Source organism: Spermophilus citellus, assembly GCF_964194105.1.
Source record: "Spermophilus citellus genome assembly, chromosome: 13".
In the NCBI taxonomy this organism is placed as follows: Eukaryota; Metazoa; Chordata; class Mammalia; order Rodentia; family Sciuridae; genus Spermophilus; species Spermophilus citellus.
The window spans coordinates 52,481,308-52,499,577 of record NC_138193.1 but is presented as its reverse complement, the minus strand read 5'-3'; the positions used below and the strand labels follow the sequence as shown (position 1 = coordinate 52,499,577).

The 18,270-nt window shown below is 36.8% G+C and overlaps 1 protein-coding gene across 6 annotated transcripts in view; it reads left to right on the top strand.

Moving 5' to 3' along the window:
• The window catches only part of DGUOK (deoxyguanosine kinase), a 35,695-nt gene that overhangs the window by 3,189 nt on the left and 14,236 nt on the right, over positions 1 to 18,270 (top strand). For 2 of the 6 annotated variants that reach the window (XM_081265405.1, XM_081265403.1), the window contains exon 2: positions 7,309 to 7,421. The exons of 3 other annotated variants lie outside the window; for them this stretch is intronic. In XM_081265405.1, coding sequence (XP_081121531.1) covers positions 7,309 to 7,421 — 113 coding nt within the window. Of the gene's footprint in view, positions 1 to 2,735; positions 2,831 to 7,308; positions 7,422 to 18,270 lie in introns of those variants that run through there. One more of the 6 variants, XM_081265407.1, reaches the window with a different exon arrangement.

Here is an 18,270-nt window from a genome sequence, read left to right as displayed (position 1 = left end):
TTGTTCACAAATAAGTTCTTTGAACAGGTCATTAGGTGAAGATTGAGCTCCTAACTCTCCTGACCTTTGCTTCCTCACCTAGCCACATTCTGTGCTGCTTCCTTGCTTTCTCCTGCAAGAAAGAGTGAGTGACTGCTATAAGTTCACCCACACACAGAGCACAGCAGTGAATGTGGTACTGCTCCTTTCCTTCAACAGGCTGACAATCAAGTGGGAGAAGCACACTTCTGAACATAATTTCCATGCTGAGTGATGTGATCCATGATTAAGTATAGAAACTCAAAATCTCTACAATAGGAATTCCCAGTATTCCTACAAAGAGGAAAAAGTGTTACAAACATAGGAAGTAACATTTGCCAAAGTGGTAAAGGCTGAAAATGCACATGCCGTTTAAATAAAGGAAAGTTGCTGGTTGTTTCTGGAGTTTAAAGGACCTGTGAGAGGGTGGCAAAACAAGAGGTGGGACCATGCTAGGAATTTATCCTGTTGGTAGTGGAAGGCTATTAAGTCTTGAAGTTAGTGTGTGCGATGAGCAGATTAACTTAAAAAAGGAATTTGGGCCAGAACTTCTGGTGCACACCTGTAATCCTGGCCACTTGGGAGGCTGAGGCAAGAGGGTTGCAAGTTTGAGGCCAGCCTGTCTCAAAATAAAAAATAAAAAGCTGGGGATATAGCTCAGAAGTAGAGTGCTCCTGGTTCAATCTCCAGTACTGCCCAAAGAAAACAATTGACTATGAATGAATAGAAAGTTTCATTAAAAAGATAATTTTGTTTGTAAGTCTTATTTGCTGCAGTATCCCGTGGTGCCTTGCATTCAGTTGAATGAATGAATGGATAAATTGGAATAGCTTGGAGTAGAGAGACTAGTTTGTGAATTTGGAAGGAAAACTGATGCAAGCCAGAACAGAAGGAATGAAGAGACAATGAAATGATTGTTTGAAACATTTTGAGAGTTAAATTGACAGGTCTTAGTGGCTACTTAAAGTTGAGGGATAGAGAGAAATAAAAGAAGATGACACTGAGTTTCATAATTTGGATACTGACTCAATGCAGAAGATGAAATAAAGGAAGAGGTGGTCTGGGGGAGGTACCTGGACATAGAAGAGACTGGAGATGGAAGCTAGAATTTCATATCGGGAAGTTGTTGACTGATGGGGGTAGTTGTTAAGCCTTGGGAGTGGACTGGGGGACTTAATCTGACTCTTTTTACTTTCATCTTGCATTACTCTCCATTACTCCACATGCCCAGATGACTCTCCCAGACAGAATTAGTCACTCGTCCTCTGTGGGCTGTCATAACATTTTGTACCCACAACTGTGTCAGCACTTGAGTTCTGTTGAAGTTGTTTACATATTTAACACCTTCCCTTGGTCACAGCCACCTAGTGTCCTGTATCACCATCATATAAACCCCCTAATTGATCCATTGTACTCATTTATTGTAGATTCTTGAATCCTTTTCTGTGATATCCCTATGGAAGTTGGTCATTGGTACTTAAAGAGGGAATATACAGAACTCTTTTTTGGATTGGAGGTTTTGTTTGGGGGGGGTTGTTTGGTTGGGTTTTGTTTGTTTTTAAACAGGGTCTTGCTGTGTTGCCAAACTGGTCTTGAACTCCTGGGATCAAGTGATCCTCCTCCTCAGCTTCTTGAGTATCTGGGACTATAGGTACACACCACCATACTCGGCTCTTGAATGCTCAACTCTTTTTGAATCAAGAGTTACATTTTTCTCTGATCACAGGTGGCATTCTGAAACAAATCAGAATGAGAATACCCATTTGGGAAACTTGAACAGGGGTGAACCCTGGTTCCAAATGAAGTTAGATATATTTAAAGGGACTTTTCTTAGAGTTCTGCCATTCTAACTCCTATTCATCTGATCCTGAAATTACAGACAGCACCATGCAAGGAAAATGGATCAGTGAAGTAGCAACAAATGGCATTTAGCACGACTTATGAGTTCATATGCAGTGTATAATTGAAAGTCAAAAGGTTGGTACCTAGAATCCCTGAACATCCAAAAAATGTAGTACCTAACCTGTCTTTTAATACTCATCATCACTGAAGTGTATTATCTTCAAAGTCAGTTATTTTATGAACACAAACCTAAACTGAAGTAAGGATTGCTGTCTGAAATATAATTATCAATGAGTCATCTGAGACCATTCTTACTTTTTATTTTCAAAGATCTCAAGAGAAGGAAACTTTTTTTTTTAATTTTCAGTGTAGACATTTGTACAGAAAGCAGCAGAAGCCTTCTCTAATAGCATTTCCTCCACATTCAAAATTAGACATTATCATCACTACTTTGTCTTTTACTTTTATTGAATATAAAAATTGAGCAAAGAATCCTGGCAGGGAAAGCACCTATTTATTTCAGATATTGAGTATTGATTCTCTGTTTCTGTGATTCACTTCATTCATTCCATCCATCTCTATTCTTAGTACCTAACTGGATACTCATGATGCAGAGGGAGGAAGGTATAGTCTGTGTCTTCAAAAAGTGAGCTCCTAGGCTAGCCGGAGAGAGTGATGAGTGAACAAATAATTACAGTGTAATACCTTGGTAAGCCAAGGCAGGCAGTAATTAACTCTTCCTAGGGATGAAGTAGAGCTGGAGAGAGTTCAAGGAGGCTTCACAGACAAAGTGACAGTGGAAGAATGAATCATTGGGTAGGCAGAGTGGGGGAGGAAGATATGCCAGATCAGTGAGGCTCTTTTGTGCTCAACAGGATGAGTTCACATCATAGTCTGGAAGCTGTGAGGAACCTCCCCCCACCACCTCCTGGTTAATGGTTTCCCATGAAAATAAAATAAAGGAATCAAGGTAAAAATGTATTAAGTTTCTGTTAAGACTGCTGACTGATTATTAATTTTGCCCAGAATGCTTTAGTTTATATGATCCTGGGTACCTAGTCTTAGGATTGGAATAGAATAGTTCTTTAAGGGCAAAATCTCAGTCTTTTCATCATTTTAGCACTACTTACTACTTGGTAACTCCTCCATAAACATCTGTTGATTGAATGAATGCAGTATCAAATGTGGTTCCTAACATAAAGACTACCAACTTTATTTGGGAGAAAATGTTTAAGTTATTAGATGATTTTATATTTACTGCCTTTGACTTTTGTAAAGGTCTTAGAATTGTATGGGGCTGGGTAGAGCGCTCACCTAGCATGTGCCAGGTCCTGGGTTCAGTCCTAAGTACCACGTAAAAATAAATAAATAAAATAAAGATATTGTGTCCAACTACAGCTAAAAAATAAATATTTAAAAAATTTTTCAGAATTTTTTTCATGTTTTTCATCTTGTTTCAAGAAAATAAAATACCTTAAGTATATTAAGTAGGGCTGAGGTTTTACTTAAGTATATTAAGTAGGGCTGAGGTTGTGGCTCAATGGTAGAGTGCTCACCTAGCACTTGCAAGGCCCTGGGTTCGATCCTCAGCACCACATAAAAATAAATTAAAACAAAAATAAATAAATAAAATTTTTAAAGTATATTAGGTAAAATATACTTTTTAAGTATATTATTTGGGGTATTATAACAGATACCGTTTTACTACTAGGTTTTAGCATAATTAGCTGTAGCTATAGCATTATAGTTCTTAGAAAAATTTGTGGAGAAAGAAAGTCATGTTTTAGGAAAAGATAAACATTAACAACAGAACACTCTGGTTTAGCTTGTGAAATGACAATCCTGGAGCCAATAAAAAATCAATATGTTGAAGTAATATATTCTAAGAAAGTATCTCCCACCTTTTTTTAGAGTCATGGCATATATAAAGTACAGCGATAACCAAGACCCTAAACGGAGGTTTGATGCTGCTTGTAGGCTCAAATACCTCCCAAATGTTAAGGTAGTAATAGTATATTGAAAGATAACAATCTGGAGCTAGATTGTGCTAAGTCTGAGGTAATGGTATAAAAGGCCAGTATTGCTGGAAGAAGTGGGGCTTTCTTTAGATGGTTATTCTGGTCACTAGGAGGCTTCTGTGGCAGTGCAGAACCAAACTACCGCTCTTATGAAGCCCTTGGGAACACTTTATAAGACATTTAAGAATGCCCAAGCCAAAAACAAAAAACAGTATCATCAGATATCACCATGCCAGCAAAGTTATGCTATCTTTTTAATATATAACTTTGAATTTTTAAAGTAATTATTACACATCTGTGGGTGGAGCTTGGCACAGCTTAGTTCCAGTGCAATTAGTTTAGTAAATATTGCCTTGTGGTGAATTACCTAGGGTGGCACAACTCTTAGGACTTTCCACCACCATTTATTGTCATTCTGTGCTAAGGCTGACTTATGATTACTAACTGGCTTTCCAGAAACCTTAGAAGGGGGAGTGGCATGCAGGGTGCCCTGGATATCAGAAGTGATTATTCCAGTAATTGGAACTGTATATTTCCCATTGTATCTAATTTGATGTTCTGTGTTTTGTATGTTTAAATGGCATTAATTGGATTCTTAGTTCATATTGCCTTTAGATGAACTAATAGGGTCTGATGTCAAAGGTAAAGTTGGTTCTCCCTAACCCTCAGAGCTCTTCCCTTCTATCTCCAACAGTTTTTTAGGTGTTTTTTAACTTTTAAAAAATGCTAGTAATTCAACTGGACACAGAAGCATATACCTATAATCCCAGCTACTTGGGAGGCTGAGGCAGAACAGTCTCAAGTTTGAGGCCTGCCTAGTCAATTAAGACCCTGTCTCAAAATAAAAAAATAAAAAGGGCTAAAGATGTAGCTAAGTGGTAAATGCCCCTGGGTTCAGTTCCCAGTACTACAAATATATATGTGTATGTATGTGTGTGTATATGTGTGGGTGTGTGTATATGTACACACACATATATGTATATATTATTATTACCTTAAAAATAATAAACATGTCAGTAATACTAACACTCATTCAATCCTAACAAACAAGTCAGCTACCTTTATCTTTCCATATTATTTAAAGTAGCTTTTCAGCCCATAACTTTTCAGCTGAACAAGGACCATGTTTTAAAGGTATTGAACAACTTGCAATCTAAATATTGACCACTGGGCTTGTATTTTAAGGTAAGGCTGACTCAGGGCAGGCAGATACCTGAAAATACATGGACACAACCAGTTGGTAGCTGATCAGTGTAGTAGGACTTTGGTGTGAGCTAGAGAAGTCCTGAACTTCATGAAGGAAGTGGGACCTTAGGCTTGGTAGGGGAAAGGATTTTGACACAGGCCTGGAAGAGCAGAGGAAAGCATTTATTCACTGATGTGTGGGAAGAGCAGAGGCTGAACAAAATGAAGAGACAAACATTGAGTGGAGGTGGGGACTGAGAAGAGCGTGACTGTACAGAATTCACAAATTCATGTTGTTTGTTCTTATCCTGTGTTTTCAGAAAGGAGTTGGAGTGGTGTGTAATAAATGTCACATATTGGATGTGTGGGCTCTTGTGCTGAGACATAGCACTCCTGATAAGTAACCACAATGGCTGATAGAATTGACTGGAATGGTGCCCCCTTCTTTCCCTTGGCTCCCTTTGGTGGAACTCACTTGAGAAAGACCATTTCCAAAAGAGGAGATGAAGCTCTAAATATATTCTGAAGTTTATATGTTTTGAGTTCAAATGCAGGTATCAGAGGGAACCACAATTATTATTTTGTGTGTTTTATTCATTAGTCAAGACATTAGGTGGACTTTGCTTTCTACCCTGGAAGAACCCCATCTTTAACTTGAAGCACAATTTTAATTGCAGTGATGGAGTCTCACCTAGAGTATACAGCCAAGCACAGAGGAGGATTAACTAATCCATTTTAGAGGTGTCAGGGCCCAGAAGAGTCTTCACAGAAGGTATATCTGAGCAGAACCTTATAGATGGAGTAGGAGTTGGCCATGTAAAGAGAGGGGGTGCTCCAGAAAATGAGAAGGCAATGCAAAATTGCATTTGCCGGAGAGAATATGGCGTGATTGGAATTGTAAGGAGTATGGTCCAGCACGAGTGCAGGAAAGCTGAGGCTAGGGAATATATGTAGGGGCCAAACCCTGTTGTTTCTCATAGACTAGGTTAACAGGTTTGATTTTATTCTGAGGACAACAGGAATCTGTTGCATGTGCAATATGACTGCAGCATAGAAATTGGGTTGAAAAGAACAGGGCTGGAGGTGGAGGGGCAAGTGATAATGAGAACCCGATCTTGTGCATGGAGGTACAAATGAACAGAAAAAGCATGGGGGAAAGTTAGGAGCAAATGAAGAAGGATTCAGTGGCCACTTGAAGTTTGGCAGAAGAAGCAGTTCTGACAGTGAGTGGATGATGTTGTTACATCCTGAGATATGGGATACAGAAGGAAGTTCAGTTTAGTGGGAAAGGTGATGACTTCATTTGGGGAATATATTGACTTTGAGGTTTTCCTGGGATGTCCAAATGAAGATGTCTGGAAGGCTTTGCCTCTCTGGAGCACAGGAGAAGTATGGGCCAGATATGGATGTAAATGGAAAAGATCACTTGGGTATTGTGGTACTAGATTGGATTTATCTTCAAATATTTCTCAAAGCAACCGATACCTTTCCATATCCTTGCTATTACTCTGATCAGGCTACTGTCATCATCTGATTGATCTGCCTACTTTCACTTCAGCCCATTTTAACACACCTGATGGAGTGGATTTTTAGAAGAAATGTAATTTTACTGCTTAAAACCCATTGTCACTGACTTCCCTTTGCCTTTAGAAGTCAAATTTCTTACCATGGCTTCAAGGCCCTGGTTGACTTTGGCCCTGGACTGCCTGCTCAGCCACCTGCATCTTGAGCCAGTTTTCTCCCTCATTTGCCCATACTGTAGCCATGCTGACTTTAGAGCCTCATTCTTCTCTTTTCCTGTGTCATGTGCCAAGTTTTTTTTTTCTCTCTCTCTTCCAGGCTTTCATTCATACTTCTCCCTCTGCATGGGTTATCCTTCCCCCACCCTTGGCCTGTCATAGAGCAAATAAGACTGTGACTGAAGCTTTACAATTTGTGTAGCTGATTTCATCTATTTATGATGGATCTGTTAAATTTTCAGCTATTACTAAATAGTCATTACCTCTGGGAGATTGAGACATTAAAATTACAGATCAAACCTTGAGGGGATTTTTTCCTTCCTGTTATTTCTGTTCATTATGATGACTCTGGCCTTGCCCATTATCAATTCAAAGACAAGGGTATGGCTGCCGAGTTTTGAAATTGGTAAAACTTATTCCCTTGAGGTGGGCATTTGTGATAGAACATAGCAGCCTTCTTCAACCTGATTTAGAAAGCATCCCAATACATGCTGTTTGCATTGCAGCTGTGGGAAAGTCCACCTTTGTGAAGTTACTCACCAAAACATACCCAGAGTGGCACGTAGCTACAGAACCTGTAGCAACATGGCAGGATATCCAGGCTGCTGGCACCCAAAAAGTAAGTTTTCAGTTGTGGGTAGTTGGCAGGCATGGGTGAGTAATTTAATTGTAATAATTTAATTTGCTCTGAGGGGCTAAAATAGCCCAGTTTGAGTCTCCTTTTTTAAAGTAGTTTCATTCCAGAAAGCAGACCACATACACCAAGAGGATATGACTTGTTTAAATATGTTTAGTTTTGATTTTTGTGGCTTTTATATGTCTGTATCAATGCCTGCCTCTGTTCTTTGTGGTTTCCCAAAGCATGTCCAACCATCTTGGCTTTGAAGATGAATTTTGTCATTCCTACCCTTAAGTATTTATATTATTATTACTGAAACTGACCATCAGAATTAATAGTTGATGATAGTGGCTTTAACTTTTTTATTTTTAATTAAGTTTTAAAAGTTGGACTTTTTAAAAGAGAACTTAACAGAGCATCCTATCACGGTGTTTTGTTTGTTTTGTTTTGGAAACAGGAATTGAAACCATGAGCACTTAACCACTGAACCACATCCCCAGCCCTATTCATATTTTTAAATTTTGAGACAGGGTCTCACTAAGTTGCTGGGGGCCTTACTAAGTTGTTGAGGCTGGCTTTGAACTTGTGATCCTCCTGCCTCATCTTCACAAGCTCCTTGAGATTACAGGCATATACCACCATGTTCAGCTCCTGTTACTTTTTAAGTCAACCCAGAGTTTATAGCTTACATTTATGTATGCCAGGCATTGTACCATGCCAAACACCATGTATTTCACTTACATCTCATAGCTTAAGTTAGGTATGCTGCATTGGCAAAGGCTGTAGGATTGCTTTCAACACCAGCCACGTCAGTGTGAATAGGGAGGGACTTGTTTGGAAATGAACTTTAGAGTGGTTCAGGGAGCGGCAGCACAGTGCTCCCTGAACAACTCCTATAGCCACCTGAGTGTCTCATGTAGGTTTCTACCAACTCTTGTTAGATAGTTCTCCTTATATTGACCCACATTGAATCCGTATGACTCTGACTCGTTGGTTTAGTTTTGACTCTTAAGTCTTTTCCATGTAACAACCCTGTATACAGTTGAAAGTTATGATGTGCCTACTTTCTTTCAAGCTGTGAACACCTTTAGTTTTCCTCATTCTGAAGTAATTTTTTCTAAGTTGTAAGCTCCAGTGTGCATTTTCTACTTAAAAACAACTAAGTGTGGTACTCAGAGCTGAACAGGACATGACGGATGTTGTCTTGGTGGTACAGAGTATCTCAGAACTTGTTCCAGGTGCCATTTTTCTGTTATTCCAGCTTAGAATTTGTTACAGTTTGTCATAAGCACATAATGTTTATTGAAGATTTTTATTTTTTCTAAGTTGTCTCTTTATGTCCGTATGTATGTGTTTACATATGTATTTGTGAAATTAATGTTTCTACTTATTTGTATATGTATTTGGAAATTATCGTTTGTATTTGCATATGCCACAGGCTACCTGTTGGGATTTCAAAATAGTCCACAAATTGATACTCCTTCCTTCATGAAATAGAGCTTAATTCTCCTCCCCTTGATTGGACTTAGTGACTTGTTTTTAAAATGTAGAACTTAGCAGATAACAGTGTGGCTTTCTAAGGTAGGTCCTAAAAGATATTGTATCTTTCTCTGGGGGAAGCCAGCTACTGTCTCATGAAGTAGCCCTGTCAGGAGGCCCATACAGCAAGGAACTCAGGCCTCTTGTCCACAGATACGTGAGGGGCTCCTTGGAAACAGGTCCCTCAGCTCGATGTAGCCTATCAACAATGGAAACCTTAGCCAACATCTTGATGGACACTTGAGGCAAAACTACCAGCTTATCTGCTTTCCAAATTCCTGCCTCATAGAATGGAGATAGTGAATATTTTTTTAATGCCAAATAATGTTGGCGTTATTTGTTGGGTAATATATCCAATTATATAATCCCATTTTCCAGAGATAAAATGATTAACATTTTTGTTCTTTTACACTTTTTTCTACAGAGGAGAAAAATGTATATATTTACATGTAAAATATATATAATTTGCCTTTTTAAGACAAAAATTGTGATTGCCACCTCCATGTCACTTAATAGACAAGGTCTTCCTTTCATAGTAATGTAATTTTAATGGCTACAGTATACTACATAGTAAGAAATTATTATTTAGTTGGGCATCCTTCATTTTGAATAGTTTCTCAAATCTCCCTATTACAAACAATGTTTCGATGATAAATATCCTTGTAGTGAAATTCACCTCTACTTCAGTACTGAGGATTGAACCCAGGAGTGCTCTATCAATGAGCTATATCACCAGCCCTTTTTATTTTCTATTTTGAAATAGGGTCTTATTAAGTTGCTGAGGTTGACCTCAAACTTGTGTTTCCCCTCTTTCAGCCTCCTGAGTCACTGGGGTTATAGGCATGTGCCACCACACTTGACCAAAGTCTTTTTCTAATAACCAAATTTTATGTGTCTCTGTATTTTAAGATAAGCAAATTCAAATTTTGATGTCCAAAAATGATCTATATTTTTGATATTTTTGTTGTGTTTTACACAGTTTCCCTTCAGAAAAGGGAAGTATTCTCATACTCTCAGCAGTACTATTCCTTTTTATCCTTGCCAATGTGGGAGGTAAGAAAATGTTATATGTCTTTGATTGCCAGTGAGTTGATATTTTTTCCTCTTATCCTTTTATAATTGTTCTTTTTAGTGTCACTCCTTGCTTTTAAGCTCTTCATCTTTTTATTTAATTTTTTTTTTTTAGTTTTGGGTGGACACAATATCTTTATTTGTTTATGTGGTGATGAGGATCAAACCCAGTGCCTCACGCACGCTAGGTGAGCGCTCTACCTCTGAAAGGCAACCCCAGCCCCCTCTTCATCTTTTTGTAATGGCTTCATAAAGGCTCCAAGTTCTTTTTTGTTCTTTCTTTCTTTTTTTTTTTTTTTTTTTTTTTGGTGGTGGTGGGGATTGAACCCAGGGCCTCACACATGCTAGAAAAGTTTTGCCACTGAGCCACATCCTCGGCCCCATCATAAAAGCAATTTGTATGCAAAGTGTATTAACTCTGTCGTGTATTACTGATATCTTCTTCTCCTGTTTGTCATTTTTCCTTTATATGTGATATATTTTGCAATTCTTTTTTTAAATATTTATTTATTTATTTATTTTTAGTTTTTTTAGGTGGATACAATATCTTTATTTTTATGTGGGTGCTAAGGATCGAACTCAGTGCCTCATGCATGCCAGGCGAGCGCGCTACCACTTGAGCCATATCCCCAACCCCTGCAAGTCTTAATACAGTTCAGTTTTTATATAGTCACATCTATCTTTTTATTCATAGTTACTGCCTTTGATGTTAAAGTTTTAGAAACCTCCTTATAGCCCAAGATTTAAAAAATATCCACATCTATTTCTTTTTGTTGCTTTTTTTGCTTTTATGCTTTAAGTTATATGACTCAGATTTTATGTTTTCACAAGTGGGTATCTACTTGTCCCAGTAATATTTTTGTTTAGTTTATTCCCAGTTAGCATATTAATTTTATTGTTATTGTGACTAGTATCTTTTTCCCAGTTTTTTCAAACTGGTTATTGCTGTTTTGAAGGAAAGTAGTTGGTTGGATTTGACTTGTATAACTGATGATGATGATGATGATGATGATGATGATTTATTTATTTATTTTTATGTGGTGCTGAGGATCGAATCCAGTGCCTTGCACATGCTAGGTGAGCACTCGACCACTGAGCCACAACCCCAGCCCGTCATTTCTATTTTCTTCCTTTGAATAGAATTTCAAGAACAATATTAAATAATAGCAATAAAGAGAATCACCTTTATCTTTTTTTCTCCTTAATGAACTTCCTCTAATATGTCAGTTTTAAGTTCTATTACTCATTTCAGTAGATGTGGAGGAGGTACCCTTCCATTACTAGGATATTAACTTTTTATCAGGATCAAATGTTGAATTTCCATCAAAAGAATTTTTAGTATCTAGTGAGGTAACCATGGTTTTTTTAATCTCTTAGTATTAGTCATAGATTGATTATGATACCATTCTGACATTTCCAGAAGAACTTATTTTTGGTAATAGTGTAGTATTTTCCATTAATTTACTAATATGTTATTTGGAATTTTGCGTGCATGTTGGTGAAATTAATTGGTATTACTATTTGTATAGACAGCTTTGGACAGATACCACCTGAGTTATGAAAATAAACTGAGAAACTGTGCGTCTTTCTTACCATAAAAAAAAGTCTATTCCTCAAAGGTATAATATCATCTTTAAAATGATACACATTTGGTGCTGTTTGAGGGGGATAGTTACTAGACAACTGTTTTCTTCCTTAGTTATTATTCAGGATTTTTAATTTTTTTTAACACCTAGATTCAATTTTGATAATTTCATTTTCCTGAAACATTATCCTTTTGAGATTTTCAAATTTAGTAGTGTACAATTAGTGCTTTTTGAAATATTTTAAACTTGGGCTGGGAGTGTGGCCCAGTGTGATTTAATCCCCAGCACTGCTTAAAAACTACACACACACCACCTGCACCTCAAAGCGTTAATCTCTGAAATATACAAAGAAAACAAAAACAAATAACCCAATCAATAAATGGGGAAAGGAACTGAACAGGCACTTCACAGAAGAAGAAATATAGTCAAACATATGAAAAGATGTTCAAAATCTGTAGCTATGAGAGAAATGCAAATTAAAACTACACTGAGATTCCATCTCACTCCAATCAGAATGGCAATTATTAAAAATACAAATAACAATAAATACTGGCAAGGATTTGGGGGAAAAGGTACACTCATACATTGCTGGTGGGACTGCAAATTGGCGCAATCACTCTGGAAAGCAATGTGGAGATTCCTTGGAAAATTCGGACTGGAACCACCATTTGACCCAGTTATCCCACTCCTTGTTATATACCCAAAGGACTTAAAAATCATCATATTACAGTGACACAGCCATATCATTTTCTTATACCAGCTCCGTTCACAATAGCTAAACTATGGAACCAACCTCGGTGCCCTTCAACAGATGAATGGATAAAGAAAATGTGATATAATATACACATACATATATATGTATGTGTGTGTGTATATGTATATACATATACACACACAATGGAATATTACTCAGCCATTAAGAAGAGTAAAATTATGGCATTTGCTGGTAAATGGATGGAACTGGAGACTATCAAGCTAAGTGAAATAAGCCAACCCAAAAACCAAAGGCCGAATGTTCTCTCTGATATGTGAATGCTAACACAACAAGGGAAGAAGAGGAGAAGAATAAAAGTTCATGGATTAGACAAAGGGGAGTAAAGGGAAGGGAGAAAGGATGGGAATAGGAAAGACTGTAGAAAGATTCAGACATAATTTTCCTATGTTCACATAGGAATACATGACCAGTGAAATTCCCCATCATGTACAACCGCAAGAATGGGATGCTAATTAGAATAAGTTATACTCTGTATATGTATAATATGTCAAAATATACTCTACTTTCATGTGTATCTAAAAAGAACAGTAAAAAATGCACTATATGAGATTATATAATATATATGTATGAAAACTCAATTAGTGAATTTTTTTTTACATTCTATGGTGACTTACATTCTAATTTATTAATTTTGACCTGAATTTATTCATTTCTTTGGCAGACTTTCTTTGCATTTTATAAAGCTCTTGAGATCAAGTGATTCATTTGTGATTTTTCTTTTTTTTTCTGTCTTAATAAAAATATACAATTGGAAATTTTATTGATCAGATAATCTTTGTCAAAGTTTTGAGATTTTGATATACAAAGTTTTTACTGAAATTTCCAAAAAGTTTATACTTGCAGTTTTTATTTATTCTATGCCCAAGTGCTAAATTACTTAACATTTTTATTAAATTTTTTGTGTGCAGAATTATTCAGTTTTTTATTTCTAGTTTGATTTTGTTATAGTTAGACAATGTAGCTTTTATGTTTCTAACTTGGAAAAATTTAGATTTTTTTCATAGTTAATGTATGATTACTTTTTGGTAAATGTGCTGTGAACTTTTAAGGAGAATACAATGTGAATTGTGAAGTTTGATGTGATTTTTCAGAGTTAATATGTTGTTTATATGACACAGAATGAATTTATTAACACTTCTAAGAATAAGATGTGTGTTAAGTTTAATAATCATTGAAGAAATATTCTAGTTTCAGATGTGTAGAAAAGTAATGAATTTAGTTCTGTAAAGTTTTGGGGGGTTTTTTGTGATGGGGAGGGTACCAGGGATTGAACTTAGGGGCACTCAACCACTGAGCCACATCCCCAGCCCAATTTTGTATGTTATTAGAGAGAGGGTCTCACCTATTCCTTATCACCTCGCCGTTGCTGAGGCTGGCTTTAAACTGGCAATCCTCCTGTCTCAGCCTCCTGAGCTCCCAGGATTACAGGCATGCACCACTGTGCTTGGCCAAATTCTCATTTTTGGCGTTTACTTTTTCTTTTAATACTGAGATGGTGAATACCTGTAATTACAGCAACTCTGGAGGCAAAAGTAGGAGGATCCCAAGTTCAAGTCCAGCCTCAGCAATTTAGTGAACCCTTAGCAGTTTAGATGCTGTCTCAAAGGAAAAAGGATGGGGTTGTAACTCAGTGGTGGAGCACTCCTAGTTTAATCCTCGGTACCAAAAATAAATAAATAAATTCTAAGAGAAGTATGCTAAAATGTGTACTCATATTTTGTCTGTCTCTTTATATTTTTCAATTTAAATTTTTAATTCTTATTCTTAATTGGCTTTGCATTGTATTTATGTATTTCAGTGCTCTTTTATTCCCTTTGAAAAGGTTCAAGACTTCCTTGTGGGGTCTTTAATTTTAGTTTATTGGTAGTTATTAAAAGTGTTCTTACAGCACTTAATGTTTTTTTCTTGATACAATATAGCCGCATTCACTTTCTTTTTATTTGTATCAGTAGATTTTGCTTTCCCCTATTTTTCAGTCAGTTCCCTTAGTTTTCAGCCAAACTGTTGTTTTAGATGTTACTCTTAGGAACAGGAATTTTTAGTTTTTTTCCCAATCCTTTCTTGGGAAGTTTTTTCTTTATTATGATCATGTCTATCACCTTACTTTGTGTTTTCATCTTTATTTCTGTTCTATTTAATTTTTTCTTTCACTTTCCTTTATTTATTCAGACAATTAATTATTTTTATTCTACCAGTGGTGCAGAGAAATTAAAATATACATATTGAAACCTATCTATCAATGTTAATGGAGTCTGTGAATGGAGAAAAATTAGTGCTTTTTTTTATTATCTCTTTTTTTACAGACTCCATCCCAGGTTTGGTTTTGGTTTTTGTTGTTTTGTTTTTGGTTCCTGGTATTGAACCCAGGAATACTTAACCACCGAGCTTTGTCCCCAGCCTTTTTTGTTTTTTGAGACAGAGCCTTGCTAAATTGCTTAGGGCCTCTCTAAATTGCTGAGGCTGGCTTTGAAGTTGGATCCTCCTGCCTCAGCCTCCCTAGTCACTGGGATTACAGATGTGCATCACCATACCCGGCCAACCCAAGTATATTGAAATCATGAAATTTTGTAGATACAGAATGTTTTTTTAAATATTTATTTTTTAGTTTTAGGTGGACACAATATCTTTATTTTATTTTTATGTAGTGCTGAGAATTGAACCCAGTGCTTCACTATGCTAGGTGAGCACACTACCACTTGAGCCACATCCCCAACCCCTACAGAATGTTTTTTGAAGTATGAAACTTCTCTCTTAATAGTGATTCTTAAATTTGCAATGTCACACAACCACATTAATAATAGTCACTTTATACTAAACTCTTTTCTGGTTTATTACCACTATTTTCTCTTTACAGCATCTTCCCATTTCTTAATTCTTTATTTTGATTCATTTTCCAGTTAACTGAATTACATTCTAGATAAATTTTTTTTAGAAAGAATAAGGGGGTGGCATAATTTCTGAGTGGTTGCTTGTCTGAAACCATCTTTCTTTTGCCCTGGAATATAAAAGGTATTCTATTATAGGAAAGTGCTTTATGCTTTGGACCATTTGTCTTTCTAAATAATTGTGTCATTTCCCTCTTCATGGGGTATTTTTGTAGTTGCTTTTGTTATATTTTTAAAGAACTGTTGGCATTTTGCCAGGATAGGTCCAGGTCCACAATTCCTTTTGTTGTGTCTGTGTGTACACACGCACACGTGCACATAAATGACTATATAAGTAAATACACACACACACACACACAACCTTAGTTCTGATACTCAGTGAATTTCTCTGCTGGTGTCTTTTATTTTATTCTCCACTTGATTCTAACTTGTTTTTCATTTGATCACTTTAAACTCCTAGTAGTATCATGAAACTTTTTTTCTACACCAAAATACCTAGAGCTATCACATTTCTATTAGGTCTTCTTCAGTGATGAAGAAGATGTATACCTCATGAATGTCTTCCTCTGCTCCTTTTTCATTGGGAACTCTGAATTCTTGTTTCCTTAGAGTAAAAATGTTTCTTTGGGAAGCTTTATCTTAGTTAAGGGTCCAGTTGTTCCTTGGTATCTGCAGTGGATTGGTTCCAGGACATCCTCTGTTATTATACTCTTCAGTCATCTCTATCTTATTTGTAATACATAATACAATGTAAATACTATGTAACTACTTTTATACAGTATTATTTAAGGAAAAAGGACTAGAAAAGAGTCTATGTGTTCCTTATAGATGTAATTTTTTGTGTTTGGAATATTTTCAATCCACAATTGGTTGAATCCGTAGTTGTGGAACCCACAGATATGGAGGACTTAGCTGTACATTGAAGTTGCTGGAGATCATATTGACTCCTGTGTGTAAAGTTGTTTGATACAAAATTGTCTTAGTTGTTGGGAAGTGGAACCCAGGTGACATTACATCTTGGTGTACCTTTTTATAGGTAAGAAAAGAAAAAGCAAAAATACCCTACAACTACATTACCATGTATATCAAATCTCCTCCTAATATGTCTTTTTATTTATTTTTTTCATAATTTTCTCTTTTTTCTTAGTTTAGGGGAAATTTCTTAAGCTGACACTCAGTATGGATTTTCTGATTCACTAATTGAGTTTGTCTCAGTACACAATCTGCTAGTTACTGTCTTTATATTTCTTTTGGAAATTGCTTTTTTTTTTCCTCCTTTAAGAATGTTCTTTTTTGGGCTGGGGTTGTAGCTCAATGGAAGAGCATTCGCCTAGCACGTGTGAGGCCCTGTGTTCAATCCTTAGTACCACATAAAAATAAATAAATAAATAAAATAAAGGTATTGTATCCATCTACAACTACAAAAAGATTTTTTTAAGAAAACAAATGTTCTTTTTCTTTTTTAATGAATGTTCTTTTCCTAGTCAGGTGTGGTGACATAAGCCTGCCATCCTAGCAAGGAGGCTAAAGCAGGAGGATCACAAGTGTGAGGCCAGCAACTTAACAAGGTTCTAAGCAATTTAGTGAGGTCCTTAGCAAGATCCTATATCAAAATAAAAAATAAAAACGGCTGGGGATGTGGATCAGTGGTTAAGCACCCCAAGTTCAATCCTGGGGACCCCTTCCCCCCAACAAAGAAAAGAATGTTCTTTTCACTTTCTTTCCTTTCTCTTTCTCTCTCTTTTTTTTTTTTTTTGGTACCGGGGATTGAACTCAGAGGCACTGGACCACTGAGCCATGTCCCCAGACCTATTTTGTGTTTTATTTAGAGACAGGGTCTCACTGAGTTGCTTAGCACCTCACTTTTGCTAAAGCTGGTTTTGAACTCCTGCCTCAGATTCCAGATCATTTCAGCTTTTATTATGACAGCCTCTTCTTTAAAAATTTCATTTTTGTAGGTGGACTTTATTTTATTTTGTTATATGGTGCTATGGATTGAACCCAGTGCCTCACACATGCTAGGCAAGCATTCTGCCACTGATCCGCACCATAGCCTCCCAACAACCTCTTTTTATTTTATCAATGATATAATCTCAAATCTCATTGAGATATTTCTGTTTTCTCCTGGTTTGTACAACAGCTTTATCTGAGCACACAAGTTGATCCTCTCTCCTTTTGGGTTGCAGAATATTTTTATATCCAATTATTGTCTCTTTATTCGTTTATACAACTTAGAAGGATGTTTCCATTTGTTCTTTAACAAAGGTGGCTCTTTCACAAATCATATAGGCCCTTGTATAGTGTTTGTTCCAGAACAGTGTCCCTTTGGTAGTCCAGAGCTTACTGGTGCAGTAGCCCATACTTAGTCCACCTGCTACATCTGCCTGCCCAGTGCCCTACTCCATCATGGGGTCTCCAAACTGTGCAGCAGACCATGGCTGCTCCTACAGTCTCTAATGATTTTTTTTTTTTAAGGTGTAGATGGACACAACGCAATGCCTTTATTTTTATGGTGCTGAGGATGGAACCCAGGTCCCGCCCATGCCGCTGAACCATAATCCCAGCCCTCTAATGATATTATCAGAGACTCAAGGAGATTCAAATTTGTGCCCTTGCTGTTTCTATTAGGGGCCATTTGTGAGGCTAATGTGTGTTTGTGCATTGGGGGATTATTAGAAGGAGAGAATTCCTGAACACATCTCTGAGTGAATGACTTTCTGATCCATTCAGTTCAGTATACATTGCTTCTTTTAAAGCCTTTCAAAGAGCTGTGATCCTTTTTTATAATCTAAGAGTACTGCCCCCTCCCCAACTTCTGTCTTTGTTTCTACCTGAAATGCTTTCTTCTTCCTCTTCCTCTTCCTTTTTTTTTTTTTTTTTTTTTGACTGGGGGAGACTGGGGATTGAACCTAGGAGTGCGCTACCACTGAGCCACACATCCCCAGTCTTTTTTTTTTTTTTTTTTAGAGAGAGAAAGAGAGAATTTTTTAATA